Source organism: Oncorhynchus tshawytscha, linkage group LG29, assembly GCF_018296145.1.
Source record: "Oncorhynchus tshawytscha isolate Ot180627B linkage group LG29, Otsh_v2.0, whole genome shotgun sequence".
Lineage (NCBI taxonomy): Eukaryota > Metazoa > Chordata > Actinopteri > Salmoniformes > Salmonidae > Oncorhynchus > Oncorhynchus tshawytscha.
In genome coordinates, this window is record NC_056457.1 from 1,468,919 (window position 1) to 1,486,513 (window position 17,595).

General features: G+C 46.1%; 1 protein-coding gene across 2 annotated transcripts in view; it reads right to left on the reverse strand.

Moving 5' to 3' along the window:
• mpp7a (membrane palmitoylated protein 7a) overlaps window positions 1-17,595 on the reverse strand; it is a 261,584-nt gene that overhangs the window by 79,258 nt on the left and 164,731 nt on the right. For both annotated transcript variants that reach the window (XM_042308490.1, XM_024393190.2), the window contains exons 8-10: window positions 7,598-7,679; window positions 6,759-6,844; window positions 5,959-6,033 (exon numbers count right to left, since the gene is read on the reverse strand). In XM_042308490.1, coding sequence (XP_042164424.1) covers window positions 5,959-6,033; window positions 6,759-6,844; window positions 7,598-7,679 — 243 coding nt within the window. The remainder of the gene's footprint in view (window positions 1-5,958; window positions 6,034-6,758; window positions 6,845-7,597; window positions 7,680-17,595) is intronic.

The following is a 17,595-nucleotide window of genomic DNA, read 5'->3' on the forward strand; positions in this document are numbered from 1 at the left end:
CTACCTTGCATGAATCTGCTGGGAGCTAACCAACCAGGTTCAATGTTTGCTCGCTAACATTAAGCTCTAACTGGCAAAGCAAATGGCTCTGGGATACGAATAATAACATCATACATGTAACGTTAGCTAGGGAGCCAGCCAGCTAACGTTCACTAGCTAGCTAACAGTACACTATAGCTTGAAATGAAACCACTTTCTGTCAAAATTAGAAACATGTAATATCTGAAAATGAAGCTAGCTAGACTATCGCACCCATATACATCATCATGCATGATGGCTGCGTCTCCCTGTCACAGATGCCATGCCACGGTTGCCCTTAGTTTGAAGATGTAATCCTTAGACAGGTGTTTTCTCCATCTATTAAGATATCATACTCTAATTCCACTGATTTCAAAACTCAATCCTCCAGAAAGTGGAGAGCAACACTTATGCAGCGCCACTACACGACACATAAAAAAAAAACTACGTGTTTGACAGGATTACCAACACAGACTGACCAGCTCAAATCCCAACTCCTCACTCAACATGTCCAGACCACTCATTATCTAAGCCAAGCATGGCCAGTGGGAAGGTTGCTAGCATTTTCTGCGGCTTAACCAACAAGGCTTATAATTGAAAAAATGTATTGGTATTTACAGATAGCATACACGTTTGTTATTAAGGCATTAAGAAAGAACGCATTTCTGCCAAAAAAACGCATTTTGATAAAAATACATTTTTAAATGTTCAAATGGCTCTCCTGTGAAGTCGTGACTTGCAAAAGACACCTAGTTTCCTGAAACGGGTCACTTACAGTGGGGAGAACTGCCCGATTTTGCAGGTTTTCTTACTTACAAAGCATGTAGAGTTATTTTTAATCATAGGTACACTTCAACTGTGAGAGACGGAATCTAAAACAAAAAAATCATACAATGTGATTTTCTGGATTTAAGTACTTAATTTGCATTTTATTGCATGACATAAGTATTTGATCACCTACCAACCAGTAAGAATTCCGGCTCTCACAGACCTGTTAGTTTTTCTTTAAGAAGCCCCCCTGTTCTCCACTCATTATCTGTATTAACTGCACCTGTTTGAACTCGTTACCTGTACAAAAGACACCTGTCCACACACTCAATCAAACAGACTCCAACCTCTCCACAATGGCCAAGACCAGAGAGCTGTGTAAAGGACATCAGGGGTAAAATTGTAGACCTGCACAAGGCTGGGATGGGTTACAGGACAATAGGCAAGCAGCTTGGTGAGAAGGCAACAAATGTTGGTGCAACTCTTAGAAAATAGAAGAAGTTCAAAATGACGGTCAATCACCCTCGGTCTGGGGCTCCATGCAAGATCTCACCTCGTGGGGCATCAATGATCATGAGGAAGGTGAGGGATCAGCCCAGAACTACACGGCAGGACCTGGTCAATGACCTGAAGAGAGCTGGGACCACAGTCTCAAAGAAAACCATTAGTAACACACTACGCCGTCATGGATTAAAATTCTGCAGCGCACGCAAGGTCCCCCTGCTCAAGCCAGCGCATGTCCAGGCCCATCTGAAGTTTGCCAATGACCATCTGGATGATCAAGAGGAGGAATGGGAGAAGGTAATATGGTCTGATGAGACAAAAATAGAGCTTTTTGGTCTAAACTCCACTCGCCGTGTTTGGAGGAAGAAGAAGGATGAGTACAACCCCAAGAACACCATCCCAACCGTGAAGCATGGAGGTGGAAACATCATTCTTTGGGGATGCTTTTCTGCAAAGGGGACAGGACGATTGCACCGTATTGAGGGGAGGATGGATGGGGCCATGTATCGTGAGATCTTGGCCAACAACCTCCTTCCCTCAGTAAGAGCATTGAAGATGGGTCGTGGCTAGGTCTTCCAGCATGACAACGACCCGAAACACACAGCCAGGGGAACTAAGGAGTGGCTCCGTAAGAAGCATCTCAAGGTCCTGGAGTGGCCTAGCCTGTATCCAGACCTGAACCCAATAGAAAATCTTTGGAGGGAGCTGAAAGTCCGTATTGCCCAGCGACAGCCCTGGAACCTGAAGGATCTGGAGAAGGTCCGTATGGAGGAGTGGGCCAAAATCCCTGCTGCAGTGTGTGCAAACCTGGTCAAGAACTACAGGTATGATCTCTGTAAATGCAAACAAAGGTTTCTGTACCAAATATTAAGTTCTGCTTTTCTGATGTATCAAATACTTATGTCATGCAATAAAATGCACATTAATTACTTAAAAATCATACAATGTGATTTTCTGGATTTTTTTAGATTCCGTCTCTCACAGTTGAAGTGTACCTATGCTAAAAATTACAGACCTCTACATGCTTTGTAAGTAGGAAAACCTGCAGAATCGGCAGTGTATCAAATACTTGTTCTCCCCACTGTATAGGGCCTCATGGGCCCTGGTCAAAAGTAGAGCACTATATGCACTATATAGGGAGTAAGGTATAATTTGGGATGCAGACTAAGACTCCAGCACTAGAGGCAGTAAGCATCTAGAGAGGACCTCTCAGTCCACTCACAAAAGGTCTGAAATAGCACCAAATTCCCTCTATTGTCACCCACCACCACATGTCTCCCATCTCCCCTCATTATCCTGTGTATTTATACCTGCGCTTTCTGTTTGCCTGTTGCCAGTTTGTCTCATCAAGTCCTACCAGCATGTTCCCCTGTTTCCTGTGGTCTAGTTTTTGTTTTTCCTTGTTTTCCCAGTTCTGACCTATTCTGCCTATCCTGACCCTGATTCCGCCTGCCGTCCTGTACCTGCCTGACTCTGATTTGGATTACGACTCTTTGCCTGGCTTGACTTACCTTTTGCCTGCCCCTTGTACTATAATAAACTCTGTGACTCATAATATCCGCCTCCTATGTCTGCATCTGGGTCTTAGCCTGAGCCTTGGTAATATGCACTGGCCATGACTGACCCGGCAGACTTGGACAAGATCCGCAACGCTGTCTCTTCCCAAGGAGCCACCATTGGAAGACAAAAAGAGTTACTGCATAGCCTTATGGAGGGACTCCATACCCTGGCAGAACACCATGGCCATGCATTCAATACATTGCTGGAGCAATTCCGCAGATTCCCTATTAGGCAGCAAGCCACTCTCCCGGAGTGGGGTCCGTCCTGTCCCAACGTTCTGCCCAGGACCAAAAACTGCACCCCTGTAGGGTCTCACCCCTGCTGAGAGGAACTATGATGTGGGAAATTCGAGAACTCCTCGCCTCAAGATGGCGTTGGAGGAGTGGAGGCACTGGTTGGAGGGTGCGGAACACCCATTCTTAGTGTGGACTGACCATAACAACCTGGAATAACTTCGCAACACCAAGCGCCTCAACTCTAGGCAGGCTCGTTGGGCCCTGTTATTAGGGTCCAAGAATGTGAAGCCTGACACACTCCCACATTTGTATAGCCCCGCTGCTACTCCGTCTGACCCCGAGACCATCCTCCCTACCTCCTGTCTAGCAGCTGCACTCATCTGGGGTCTAGAGAGCCTGGTCCGTAATGCACAGTGGGGCTATACAAATGTGGGGGATTCCGGCTAACCGGATGTTTGTCCCCAGTCCTGGAATGGACACATTCCTCGAAACTGACCTGCCATCCAGGCTCCCGTCGGACACGGGTTCCTGATGTCTCTGCATTCGTCGCCGCCTGAACTGTGTGTGCGCGCAAAATAAGAATCTGCTGCAAGCTTCGGCCGGCCTTCTTCAACCACTCCCTGTTCCTCCCATATATCCCTGGACTTTGTTACCCTGTCTTCCTAAGTCAGATGGCAACACCACGATTCTGACAGTGGTGGATAGGTTTTCTAAAGCCAACCATTTTATTCCTCTTCCCAAGTTACCCTCAGCCAAGGATATGGCTCAGCTCATGGTGCAGCACATCTTCCGGATCCATGGACTTCCGGTCGACATGGTGTTCTATCGTGGTCCTCAGTTCTCGTCTCGGTTCTGGAAGGCATTCTGCACCCTCATTGAGTCATCAGCCAGCCTGTCCTCTGGTTTTCACCCCACCCCCCCAGAGATGGCTCTTCATTGCCTCATCTCCGCCAGCCCCACCACCTGGAGCCAGCAACTCTTGTGGGTGGAATACGCCCGCAACACCCTTCCCTGCTCGGCCATTGATCTCTCTCCCTTCGAGTGTTCCTCGGGATATCAGCCCCCGCTCTTCACTGAGCAAGAGGAAGAAGTCAGCATACCCTCTGCCCAGATGTTTGTCCGCCACTGTCGCTGTACCTGGAAGAGAGCCCGGGCCTCTCTTCTGAAGACCACATCCATCCGTATAGACGACAGGTGGCTCCACTCGGACCTCCACCTCCACTCGGGACCTCCACTGGGACCTCCACTGGGACCTCCACCTCCACTCGGGACCTCCACTCGGGACCTGCCTCTCCGGGTGGAGTCCTGTAAACTTTCCCCCACGTTTCATCGGCCCTTTCACCTTCTCTAAAATCCTTAGCCCCTCTGCTGTTCGTCTTCTGTTGCCCCGCACTCTCCGTATATACCCCGCTTGTCATGTGTCTAGGGTTAAACCTCTGTCTCGCAGCCCTTTGTCTCCTGACCCTGAATCCTGCCGTCCTGTACCTGACTGATGCTATTTTGAATTACGACTCTTTGCCTGCCTTGACTTACCTTTTGCCTGGCCCTTGTACTATAATAAACTCTGAGACTCGTATTGTCCACCTCCTGTGTCTGCATCTGGGTCTTAGCCTGAGCCTTGATATCTATAGAACACTATTTTTACCAGAGCCATATACAGTGCACTCGGAAAGTATTCAGACCCCTTTCCCTTTTCCACATTTTGTTACATTACACTCTCATTCTAAAATGTACAAAATATTTTTTCCCTCAATCTACACACGATGCCCCATAATGACAAAGCGAAACAGGTTTTGGAATGTTTTGCAAACTTATGAAAAAATAATAATATTATATATAAAGGTCCCACAGTTGACAGTGGATGTCAGAGCAAAAACCAAGCTATGAGGTCCAAGAAATTGTCCAGAGAGCTCCGAGACAGGATTGTGTCATGGCACAAATCTGGGGAAGGGTACCAAAACATTTCTGCAGCATTGAAGGACCCCAAGAACACATTGGCCTCCATCATTCTAAAATGTAAGAAGTTTGGAACCACCAAGACTCTTCTTAGAGCTGGCCGCCCGGCCAAACTGAGCAATCGGGGGAGAAAGTCCTTGGTCAGGGAGGTGACCAAGAACCTGATGGTCACTCTGACAGAGCTGGAGATGGAAGAACGAGCTCCAGAGCACTCAAGACCGCAGACTGTGGCGAAGGTTCACCTTACAACAAGACAACAACCCGAAGCACACAGCCAAGACAACGCAGGAGTGGCTTCGGGACAAGTCTCTGAATGTCCTTGAGTGACCTGAGCTTAAACCTGAAATAGCTGTGCAGCAACGCTCCCCATCCAACCTGAAAATAGCTGTGCAGCAACGCTCCCCATCCAACCTGACAAAGTCTGAAAGGATCGGCAGAGAAGAATGGGAGAAACTCCCCAAATACAGGTGTGCCAAGCTTCTAGCGTCCTACCCAAGAAGACTTGTCTGTAATCGCTGCCGAAGGTGTATCAACAAATTACTGAGTAAAGGGTCTGAATAGTTATGCAAATGTGATAGTTCAAAATGTTCTAAAAACCTGTTTTTGCTTTGTCATTATGGGGTATTGTTAGTAGATTGATGAGGGAAAAAACAATTGAATACAATTTAGATTTAGGCTGTAACATTTTTTTTAAATGAGGAAAAAGGGGTCTGAATACATTCCGAATGCACTGTAAGTCCTGTTCAAAATCAAGGCACCCTAATTCCCTAAATATTTAATTACTTTTGACCAGAGCCCTATGTGCCCTGGTCAAAAGTAGTGCACTAAATAGAGAATAGGATGCCACTTTGGACTCAAACCATGTGTGTAACCCCATCAGCATAATGAGTACGGCAGGACAGCAGTAGGACCTTACCTTGGGCTCCTTGCTCGGTGCCTCCTCTTTGATACCTGGTATTATTTTAAACGTAATGGCCCCTTGAGACTGGGCCTGAAAAACAGACAGGAGATGGAGAGAGAGAAAGACATAGAAAGAACCAGAGAGAGAGAGAGCGAGGAAAGAGGGGAAGAAAAAATAAAGACTCCAGTTTCATTGAAAATAACTCAAAACCCAACTAGCCTAATCCAATGAGAGAGCTTTAATATGAAGAGCTGTTTTATTTTTCAACAATAGAGGGCCATTAGGATAGGATGACAGTTGGGAGTGGATCAGAGGGAAGAGGAGAGCCAAGAGGACTGCTTTTAACAGTCTACCAGTTCCAAACTATCTTCCTCTTTCCTCTCCAGCTCCATCTCCCCAGAGCTGATCTGAGGACTGTGGCAGTGTGTGTGTGTGTGTGTGTGTGTGTGTGTGTGTGTGTGTGGTTGGAGGGACTACAAAGACCCCTACAGGAACCCCCTCCCTGCCTGTCTCTTCCAGGGGGACTATGTGGCCCAACATGTCCCAAACAGAGGCCTGCTCCTGGGCCAGCTGGTTCAGAAGGGGCAGCAAGAGTTTAGCCTAGCCATTAACTCATAGAGGAATCAAAGGGACATGGCTGACCAGTGAGGATGAGTTAGGAGGAGAGAGTCCTGCCACTACAAACAAGACTGTAAATCCCTATAGCCATGGGGCCAAAACACAACTATAAACAGCAGGTCAATGGTAGCACACACACACACACAAGCATTGACTACCACACACACGTGCACAAGTACACACACACGCACACACACCAGAATGCGGAGGATTTCATCAGGCTTCTTGTCATCCACAGGAATCCCGTTCACTTCCCTCAGCTCGTCGCCTACACGGATCAGACCTGGAACAGGGACAAGACAAGGGAGAGTGAGAGAGACCCATATTTATGTTTAGCTATTTTCCCCTTTGTAACTATTTGCACATTGTTATAATACTGTACATAGCCAAAATATGACATTTGAAATGTCTCTATTCCTCTGAAACGTTTGTGGGTGTAATATATTCTGTTTATTTCACTTCTGTTTATTATCTATTTCACTTGCTTTGGCAATATAAACATGTGTTTCCCATGCCAATAGAGCCCTTAGAATTGAATTGAGGGAGAGAGGAAGGACACAACAAGTCAAGAAGACACAGACATATAACACAGAGTGCATACATACACAGCTATACACATAATAGCAGAATACTGACCTACCTAATATAAATCCTTTGGAAGTTAATATCAGGCTAAACAATAAGTAAGTATGAAACGGAGTATAATGTATGTGTGAGGCTGTATTGCTTTAGTCGCACACAGTTCGGGGGGGGTTGTTCTCTGCTCTACAGCAGTGTGTGGTTCTCCTTCATGGTGGTATTAGTGATTATTGGGCTTGGCAAATCACCCCTGCATATAAATTTCACACTGTGAGATCCCTACAGGGCATGAATACACTTTACGTTACACACTGATTACAGGGGGCACAACAGAGAGAGAGAGAGAGAGAGAGAGAGAGAGAGAGAGAGAGAGAGAGAGAGAGGGTGGGGGAAGAGACAGGGGGAGATAGTAGAGAGTGGAGAGAAAGAAGGGCAAGGAAGGAGAGAGAGAACTTACCACTTCTGTCTGCAGCGCCACCTCTCATGATCCTGGCAACAAGGATGGCTCCTGTGTGCTCATCACACTTTATTGTGGCTCCCTGTGTTACACACACACACATACATACACACAGACAGACAGACAGACAGACAGACAGACAGACAGACACGCACAGTGGGGAGGAAAAAAGGAGACAGATTCCGTATTATATGATGTTACACGTGTACCACTACACAGAAATTCCATCATCAACGTCCAACAAACATTTTCTGGTCAACCATCTCTTCTAACATGATACGGTTTCCAACCCCAGCCCCACTTCAATCTACCACGCTGAGGTGAATCTCATCACTGGTTGACATGAAGGCCATAGCACAGGCTGTACAGTACAGCTGGCCATTTTCAGTACAAATCTTTCCTGGGATATCCATCTTGGGCCCCTGTCTGCCTGGACTAGCCAATGACTGAGAGAGAGGTGATCCCCCAGAAGGTAGCTGGCCCTCAATCCTTTACGCAGCAGCAGGCATTCATCCAGACACTCTCTCTCTCCCTCTCTGTAGCATTGTGCATGACCCGCCCACCTGAGGATCTTTTACAGCCATCTATTTCTGTGTGTTTGAGGGGTACAAAATCCACTTAGTACTTAAATCCTGCTGGATTTGATTGCTTTCATTGTACTCCTGCAACTCTTTCATACCCTTGCTTGTGCCTGTTGTTTTCTTCCCGCTAACGTTACGACTGCTGAAATGTTTGTAATGACCTGTCAAACCCCCCCGGTAATGGCTGAAATAGGTTCAGTGGAATACATCGTCTTCGGTTGCATATATAAGAACGCTTGTTCAGAACACATATCACAGGAAAGGGAACAAACATGACTTTATTTGAATGGGTGTTCATTTTTTGGTGGAATTGAGGGGTAATTGAATACAGTTGAAATGTTTACAAATTAGATGCGCTGAAATGAAAGGAACTTCCAAAAATGAACACATTATAGTGATGTTAAGTCTGATCTCGCAAAGAATGTCAAAAATTGGGTATTCACCTTATTTGTTAGATATGTAACAATTATTTATTTAACAAACAGTAAGATATTTCTGTCCTGCTAATGTTGTGTTTTATGGTCTCCACTCTAGCACCCTGCAGCTAGTCTGGGTGTTGAGGACATGGGTTCTACTAGAGATACCTTGAAGCTGACAATTGATTGATGTTGGTGATAAAAAACCTAAAAGCTAGCATTCTATAGACAAGATGTGGTGTGTGTGACTCGAGATAGAGAGAGCCTGGAAGAGTTGAGAACAATGCCTCATTGTCTCATCTTCCTGGCATCTGGGAAACTAAGTAAAAGACCATCCTGTGTAGATAACCAAGGTGGCCTATGGGAAGGTTAGAAATGACTGACTAAGCAATCTTGGTATCAGCTACTGTATATAAAAACTGTGCATCGTCTGTAAAGGCTAGACTCTCAGCCTAACAGTCAGTCAAGACTGGTGGGCTGACGGCCTCATTATTGCAATAATTAATCAATATTAAATAAAGATGATTGTTTGAAGAAATGACCAAATCTCTCTCAGAACTGACTTTCCACGACAGTAGATAGGTGTAATCAGAGTCAAGCGTGTTGATTTATATTCAAAGGTTATCCTGCTATTGGCACACTTGTTGAAATATGCAACAGAATGTGACGACAACAACAGTAATTAATGAGGCAGTCTGAGTCTAGACAGTGCAGGTGAGTGCAGGGAGGCAGGAAGTTTTTGGAGGCTTCAGCCCTGTTTCAAAACTTTGTTAATCTATTCGTATTTGCAAATATGCTGAGTGTGTTTATGCAAATGGGGCACCTAATTTTGATGACCGTTGCCTCTCTCTCTCCAGACACCCTGTGTTTTCAATCTCTCGACTCTCCAGACACCCTGTGTTTTCAGTGTCGTCTTAACCCAATAGCTGAGACACAAGACACAGAGGGCAGGGGGAGACAGGGGATAGAGGGATACAGTTTCTTTTTCCATTTCAACTGACAGTGTTCAGTTCAGCTAGTGATGTGTTTACCAGGGCTTCTCTCTCTCTCACACTTTAGCCATGCTGAGAGAAAACAACATATCGGCAGAGAGCCGGATGGCAGTTCGACGGTGGCAGACAGCGAGACGGCGAAATGTTTCGAATCCGAGCACAGCATCGAGTGTCATCACCGCCGTCACCGTTGCTTCGCCATCTGACCGGACCGAGCCAAGCTAGACGGGTAACGGGTCCGCGGACGTGTAGTCTAGACACATAGTTTGTTGCGAAACAGAAACACGTCATCCCTCGCTTTCTTCCTCTCTCTCCTACCTGTTATTCACATCATCTTCATGACTGTTATTGTTTCTCTAAAGGAAGAGCCTCCTCACTTCTTCACTGTGTGGATGTGCTTCATTTGAATCTGTCTAACTGTCTAACCAACTGCCATTTCATTGTAACCTACTGCCACTAGGGCCTAGCCAGGAACAGTGACAACGAGCCTACGTCAATGACGAGTTGATGGTCCACCACGATTATTTCTTGTTTGTTTTGCCTGGGTATACCGACCTATAGTACATCCACAGGTCCAATAGGCAGGACTGTCATGGCTGGCGAGAAGCATGATAGATCACAGGGCAGAAAGGTTTCAGAGACCCTGTGTGCCTCGCCTCCCAAATGGCTCCCTATTACCTATTTAGTGCACTACTTTTGACCAGGGCCCACCCATAGGACTCATAGGTCAAAACGGGTCAAAAGTAGTGCACTATATATGGAATAGGGTGCCATTTGGGATGCAGAGACCCTGCCTTTTCTTAACTTCTCCAGGACCAGAAATATCCTCTGGTTTCTACCACTTTATCACGACTGTAAATTACCATGTCAACATCACTGTTTTCGTTACCTGTTCACTCGTAATGGGTTTTCTCCTCTAATAATAATTTCCTCAAGGTCTTTTCCTCTGTGTGATATTGAGTTAAGAAAAAGAGATGGCGGCTGGTCCTGATGGAAAGAGCAGAGGCGTTTGACGTCGGGATAAGACACTCCTTGGGCTAGAGATTTTCACAGCTTTTCCACTTAATCAAATAATTGGGCCAATTATGGTAACTGGAGAGGTTTCGGTAGGAGGGAAATCAGAGGACGGGTGGAGAGAGGGCAGCACACTGTAAGACCCTGGTGTCAAGGTCGTGGCTAACCCCTTACTGTGACTATAAGCAGCTGAAACATGAAGCAATAGTGAGAGAGAGGAGAGAGAGCGAGAGGGTGAGACAGAGGGTGAGGGAGGGAGGGAGGGAGAGCGAGAAGGGGGGGTGAGACAGGAAAAAGAGAGAAAGAGAGAGAGAGTCGGAGAGAGGGACAGTATATAGGGCCTGTAATCTCTCAGAGCAGTGTCCAGACATGAGGGGCGTAGGGTAGCTGCTCTCTGCCTTTCATCTAGTGAGGATATTTTTGTTTTTGTCTGTGTGTTGTTGGCTGGGGGCCAGGTTGTTATGTGATGGAAGTTTTTATTAGCTCTCGTTGGTAGGGAGGGAGGCTCAAGGCTGGCTAAAGAGTAAATAAAGAAGTGAGTAAGCTCTATCTGTTCTTTGTCATTACCGCTCCTTCCATAATCGTATGTTGCACTGGATGTCAGACTAGTCTAGTATAGTCAATCCAGCACTGGAACTTGACCCACTTCCCTGCAGGCCGATCCCTATCCTTGTTCAGGCCAGAGCTACGCCAAGAGGGAAGGAGAGAGAAAGAGTAAGAGAGAGAGAGTGAGAGACAGAGAGAAAGAGAGAGAGAGTGGGACAAATGAGCTCTACTTGATAAGAGAACAGGGAAGTCGAGACATCAGCCAAGTCATCAACCAAACTACTGGAAAGGGGTTAGACAGCCAAACAACCAATGAACTGGGTCCAGGGCCAGCAGGGTGAGGACCATTAGGAGAGGCGGAGGGAGAAGGGAGAAAAGGGAGTGAAATAGAGAAAGGGAGAGAATTTAAGAAAGATAGAGGGAGGAGGATGAGTACAATGAACGAGGGGTTCCCCAAGTGCTCCAGGCCTCCTCAGCCTCTGGCAGCTTGGTGTGCTGACCGGAGGAGAGAGGCTCATAGGGGGATAGGGACATGAGAACAGGGCCCTTCAGCCTGCTGCACACACACACGTCCACCTGGCAGGCAAGGACCTGGGCCACATCAGCCAGGAGACAGACAGAGAGAAAGAGAGTGGTGGAGAGAGAGAAGGAAAAAGAATACACTTCTGAAGGGCATGAAGGGGTAAAGAAAGAGAGCTGTCTGGTTTACAATAGGGCCTGTCTCTCCAGCCCTGGGCTCCAGGAGAGGTAATGACTGGCTGAGGAGAAACATTTTGTTCACATCAACTAAGCCCAAGCTGTTGAAATAATGAGCACTTCACTAAGAGTTCACTCTCTTCACTCTCTCCCCCTCTGCAACCTCTGTCTCCCCTTCCATCTCTCTCCCCTCCTTCTCTCCACTCCAACCTCCAGAGTGAATGAGTCAAGTCAGATCTGAGTACCCACTCCTTGACCATTCCTGGTCGTGTTTTAGAGTGACCCACTCGCCACCCCATCCCACGGCAGTCCACACATCCTCGCCACATCGTTACAGGGCCCCAACGAGCTGTGTAGCGAGGTTGGTACACTTCATTCAATATTCTCCAGGGACAAATTCTGAAATGTATATTTTCTGGAAGCTAACGGGCCTGACATGACTTGGAAGCACTATGAGAGATAGAGGCCCCTTCATGGTACGGAGGGGTTTACAGTTGAAACAGTTTTTTTGTAAAAAAGCACAATTCTCCTTTAAGGGCTATGATTGATGTTGGACAATCACAAAGCCCGACGAATGAGCTATGCTAGGCTACTATGCTAGCAATTAACCATCAAGCACCTGGCTAAACCTTGGCATTCTTACGAAATAGGTCGCTCTGCACCGACCAACAGCCAGACAGGACACGAGTGGAGAAGAAAAACGTCTCTCTTCCGTGTGCGTTTTGTTTAGATATCCCTCCAAGTTACAGAGGCCTGCCTAAGTTCTGCGTCTTCCGACTCGAAGTCGAGGCCCAAAAATCGGCATTACTTAAAAGGAGCGAGGAGCGAGCGAGCCTCCCTCCCAAAAATTAAGCTGGAGAAGTTAGCGATGTGGAATCATCCTTGTGGAATCAGCAGCGCTTTAGGCTTTGGGTTCGCCGCTCGGCGGTCAATTACTCATCAGTATGTAAGGTGATCCTCAGCCTCTGCTCTGCTCTTCTCTCCCCCTGATCAGCTCCATATGGGAACCTCTGCCCCGACCACTATAACTATATTTCTAACACATAAATGCTTCTGATTGTTATTCGAGGCCCGGCCAAAACTCAATAGCTTAATCTCCGCGGCGTGATGAGAACTGGAGCAATATTCATCCATATCAGACCGTTAGTGATATTCTCTCTCCGAGTCTCTGTGAGTGGCCGTATAAAAAACACATGCAGAGGGAGACATGGTTACGGTATTAAGTATGTGATGACAAACGGCTCACACTGAATCTGGATTGCCTCACGGTATATAGGAGGCGAGCATGTATTTCTGAGAGCAAACGAAAGTCAGGCAATATCTTCCAGGACTTTTCAACACGAAGTGGAGCCATGAAACCTTAGCAGATAGAGTGGAGCAGGGGCCAGGACAGTTACTACAGGAATAGGAGAGACCTCAGGTCTCTGCTTATAGCACACGTCAGGCAGGACCATGGTATACACTCTTAGAAAAAAGCTGCTAGAACCTAAAAGGATTCTTTGTCTGTCCCCATAGGAGAACCCTTTGAAGAACCCATTTTGGTTCCAGTTAGATCCCTTTTGAGTTCCATGTAGAACCCTTTACACAGAGGGTTCTACATGGAACCCAAAATAGTTCTACCTGGGACCAAAAGGGGTTCTATCTGGAACCAAAAAGGGTTCTCCTATGGGGATAGACTAAGAACCCTTTTGGAAACGTTTTTTCTAAGAGTGTACTGGCTGGCTTGGTTTTCAGTGGGCTGGTAGCTGGGGACCATGGCAGAGAGAACCGGGCTGGGGCCAGGAGAGTTACTGCACCAGCAGCTATAGTGTCTACAGGGATGGCTGGGCCTTCAGGGATCTATTGGCTGGGGCTTGGGCTTAGGTAAAGGACTGGGGATTGAGTATAGAGGCTGGGGCCAGGACAGTTAGAGCAGCAGTAGCAGCAGGGGCTGGGGCCAGGGCCATAGGACCTGCTGGCTGGCTGGGTCTTCAGCAGTCAGGTGGCTGGCGATGGAATTGGGGCTGGGGCTCTGGCTAAAACTACAGGAGTGGTGGTGGTTGGGTCTTTAAGAGTCTGGGTTTGTGTGGCCTGGCCATATTAGAGAACCAGAGGCCTGGGTCCAGGGATCCTCTTACCCAGCCCTACCCCAAACCTCTAAATCCCCACCCCCCTCAACCTGCCAGCGAAAACAAGCAGGCGTCTCCATTTCACACACACATCCCTCGGCCCGTAACGACCACTCATAACATTGTCCCGGGAACGGCGTCTGAGCCCGTGGCATTCAACAAACGTTATGTTTCCCTCCAAATTGAACGAGACAAGAAAAAACAAATGCAAGTGGTTGGGCCGGGGGAGAGAACGTGTTTTGACATGATGTCACTTAACAGCAAAGTGTAACGGCGACAATAAACTCTCGTTCCGGCCCGGCCGCACCGGCAAGTCCGCCCGCCACCGTGTTGACTGAAGTATTTAGGATATAAATATAAATGTAGTGGAAACCACATGCTGGCATTCTGCTCTAGCCAGATGTTGACCATGGGAAAATAGAATCACAATGGAAACAAGGCCTCCTGGACATTAAAATGCAATTAACTCCAATCATATCTTTACGTGTAAAAGTGTGCAATTCAGCCTTACGTCAGACTTCAGTCAGACGGATGGCATATCGTCCCTACAACATATAGAATCATTCAGAAACAGAGCCAATACGCATTTATGAGGCCTTGCACACTTCTTCCCACCAAGACATTACACAGCATTGTCTAAAAAAACGGAATGAAAGAAAGAGAAGCGGTACTCAGGTAATACTGTAATTAATGTATGTGGCCATGATTGGGGATGAAGTTCGTAATTCATTTTGGTAGGCCTACATTATAATAAAGTGCAGTAAAGAATGTGTTACTTCTTAGCGTAGTACTCAGCAGATGAAAGACCTTACTGTCAGTGAAACGGAGAGAAGCCAGAGAGAGAGAGAGAAAAGGGTACTTTAAGCTATGTTAAATGATTTTTCTCCTAGTATTTCATGCCACAATGACCGCTCCTGTATGTGTGTGTGTGTCTGCTGTTTGCTGTTTCACTCTATTCTCGCTGGGTGACCTGTTGCATGCCTCTCCACCTCTTTTATTAAATCACTTGTGATTACAACCAATAAAAACCTACCCAGAGAAACTCAGGCTAAAATGTCCTATTTTATTTCCTTAACCCTGCTCTTGACCTGGGAGTGTAATTAACAGGTATTATGAGAAAAAGGAAAATTGTGGGTAATTATCATGATAATTACAGGGGACATTCCAAGGACGAGCTGAGACTGCCAGATACTGTGTGTTGGTGTGTGTCCCCCCTCCTCCTTCCCTTCACAGGCTCTTAATGTTATGATAGAGTCATTACACACTCTGAGAAAACATATTTAGCAGGCCCACCTCAGTATTTCAGACAGGTGCTTGTGTGTTAAGTCGCAACCCAGGATTCACAGTGTGTAAGAGCCAGCATGTATGCTTATGCTCAATCCCCTAACTGGGCCTGCCTGGGTTGCTACTTCTGCCCTGAGTTGTGTGTGTGTGTGTGTGTATGCAACTAAAATTACAAAGTTGTTGTGCCTCTAGTCTCTCTCTGGGATTGTTTAGTGTTTTCTCCTGAAATGACCTCGCCAAGAAAACAGCACTTTCACATGTCATATCTCATTTCCATAAGTGACCTGGCAACACACAAGGAGCGCCGCACGGTGACAGCCAATAACGCACACATTCCCCAACCTCAGCCCTGACTCTCGCAACGCCGCACTAAAGGAATGCTGAAGTACAGAACTTGGGTCATACCTTGGGGAGAGGAAGCAACTAGAGATGATAAAAACAAGGTGGGAAAGTTCTAGAGGCCTGAAACCATCTCTGCGTTTAAGATTACAGATGATAGGAAATGGTCTCAGTGTGCCTTGAGATCAATATGGGAACATGGTAATAACGTTTCTGTGATGTGGGGTGTTCTGAGGCTATGAGTGTGGATCACTCACCAGACTGGCATGAGCTAGATTAGATAGGGGCTGTCACACATTATAGACACAAACCCAGAGAACTGGACATGACCTCTACAGCTAACCTGTGGTGGGTGGTGGGTCTGGGTTTCTTTCAAAGACTCCACCAGCCACCTAATCGCCACATCAGGTGAGGTAACAATTAACAAAAATGTTGGTAATTTAATACATTTGGCCAGTGACTAGACAGAATTAGGCGGAACTGAAACTACTGTGTGGACAAACACACAAAAGTTACACATCTAATAGGCTGCATGTTAACCTTTTTGGGATAGGGGGCAGCATTTTCACTTTTGATGAATAGCGTGCCCAGAGTGAACTCTGTCCAAGATGCTAATATATGCATATTATTATTAGTATTGGATAGAAAACACTCGGACTCTAAAACACTCTGACTTAGAAACACTAATTTTCTAAAACTGTTTGAATGATGTCTGTGAGTATAACAGAACTCATATGGCAGGCAAAAACCTGAGAAAATTCCAACCAGGAAGTGAGAAATCTAAGGTTTGTAGTTTTTCAAGTCAGCCCCCATTGAAGATACAGGGTGATATTAGTTATGTTTCACTTCCCAAGGCTTCCACTAGATGTCAACAGTATTTAGAAACTGTTTTGAGGATTCTACTCTAAAGGAGGGGCTCATAAGGGCTCTTTGAGTGAGTGGTCTGGCAGAGTGTCACAGCCTCGGTCTGCCGCTCTCACGTGAAAGGTAGCGTTCCACTTAATTTGTACAGATAAAGTAATTGTCCTAAAGATTGATTCCATACTTAGGTTGGCATGTTTCTACGGGCTGTAACGGAACTTTTTTAACTTTTTGTCCGACGTTCGGCGCGACCTGATTTGGATTTGTTTACCAAAAGCCTGCTTTGTTGTCTAAAGGCTTATTGCATGGTTTGCTTTCTCTGTAAAGCTTTTTTAAAATCTGACACAGCGGTTGCATTAAGGAGAAGTTTATCTAAATTTCCATGTATATTAGTTGTATCTTTATCAATGTTTATATGAGTATTTCTGTAAATTGATGTGGCTCTCTGCAATATCACCTCATGTTTTAGAACTAGTGAATGTAACGCGCCAATGTAAACTCAGATTTTTTGATATAAATAAGAACTTTATCAAACAAAACATACATGTGTTGTGTAACATGAATTCCTATGAAGGTCATCTGATGAAGATCATCAAAGGTTAGTGATTAATTTTATCTCTATTTCTGCTTTTTGTGACTCCTCTCTTTGGTTGGAAAAAATGGCTGTGTTTTTCTGTGGCTTGGTGGTGACCTAACAATCGTTTGTGGTGCTTTCGCTGTAAATCCTTTTTGAAATCAGACACTGGCTGGATTAACGAAAATGTTATCTTTAAAATGGTGTATGGTGTTTATCTTTAAAATGGTGTTTTGAATTTGGCGCCCTGCACTTTCATTGACTGTTGCGGGGGTGTTCCGCTAGACAGGTTAAAGAGAGGATGGACACATGCTATACCACCATGGAACCAAACGCTCCGGACACAAACTACTGCCAGTTCCAAATTGAAGTGATCCAATCCTATACCACCATGGAACCAGGACGCTCCAGATGTTTCCTCATGTTTTACACTCCAGAACATTCGAGAACACTCCATCTTCTTCACAGAGCACCAAACCCCCAGCTCATCCATCAAATGAAAGATGTATGGGTTTTATAGCACACAACTCTATCTGTAAAACACTAACATGTGTCCTGCCTGCCTACCCTAATCTCATCTGCTGCTC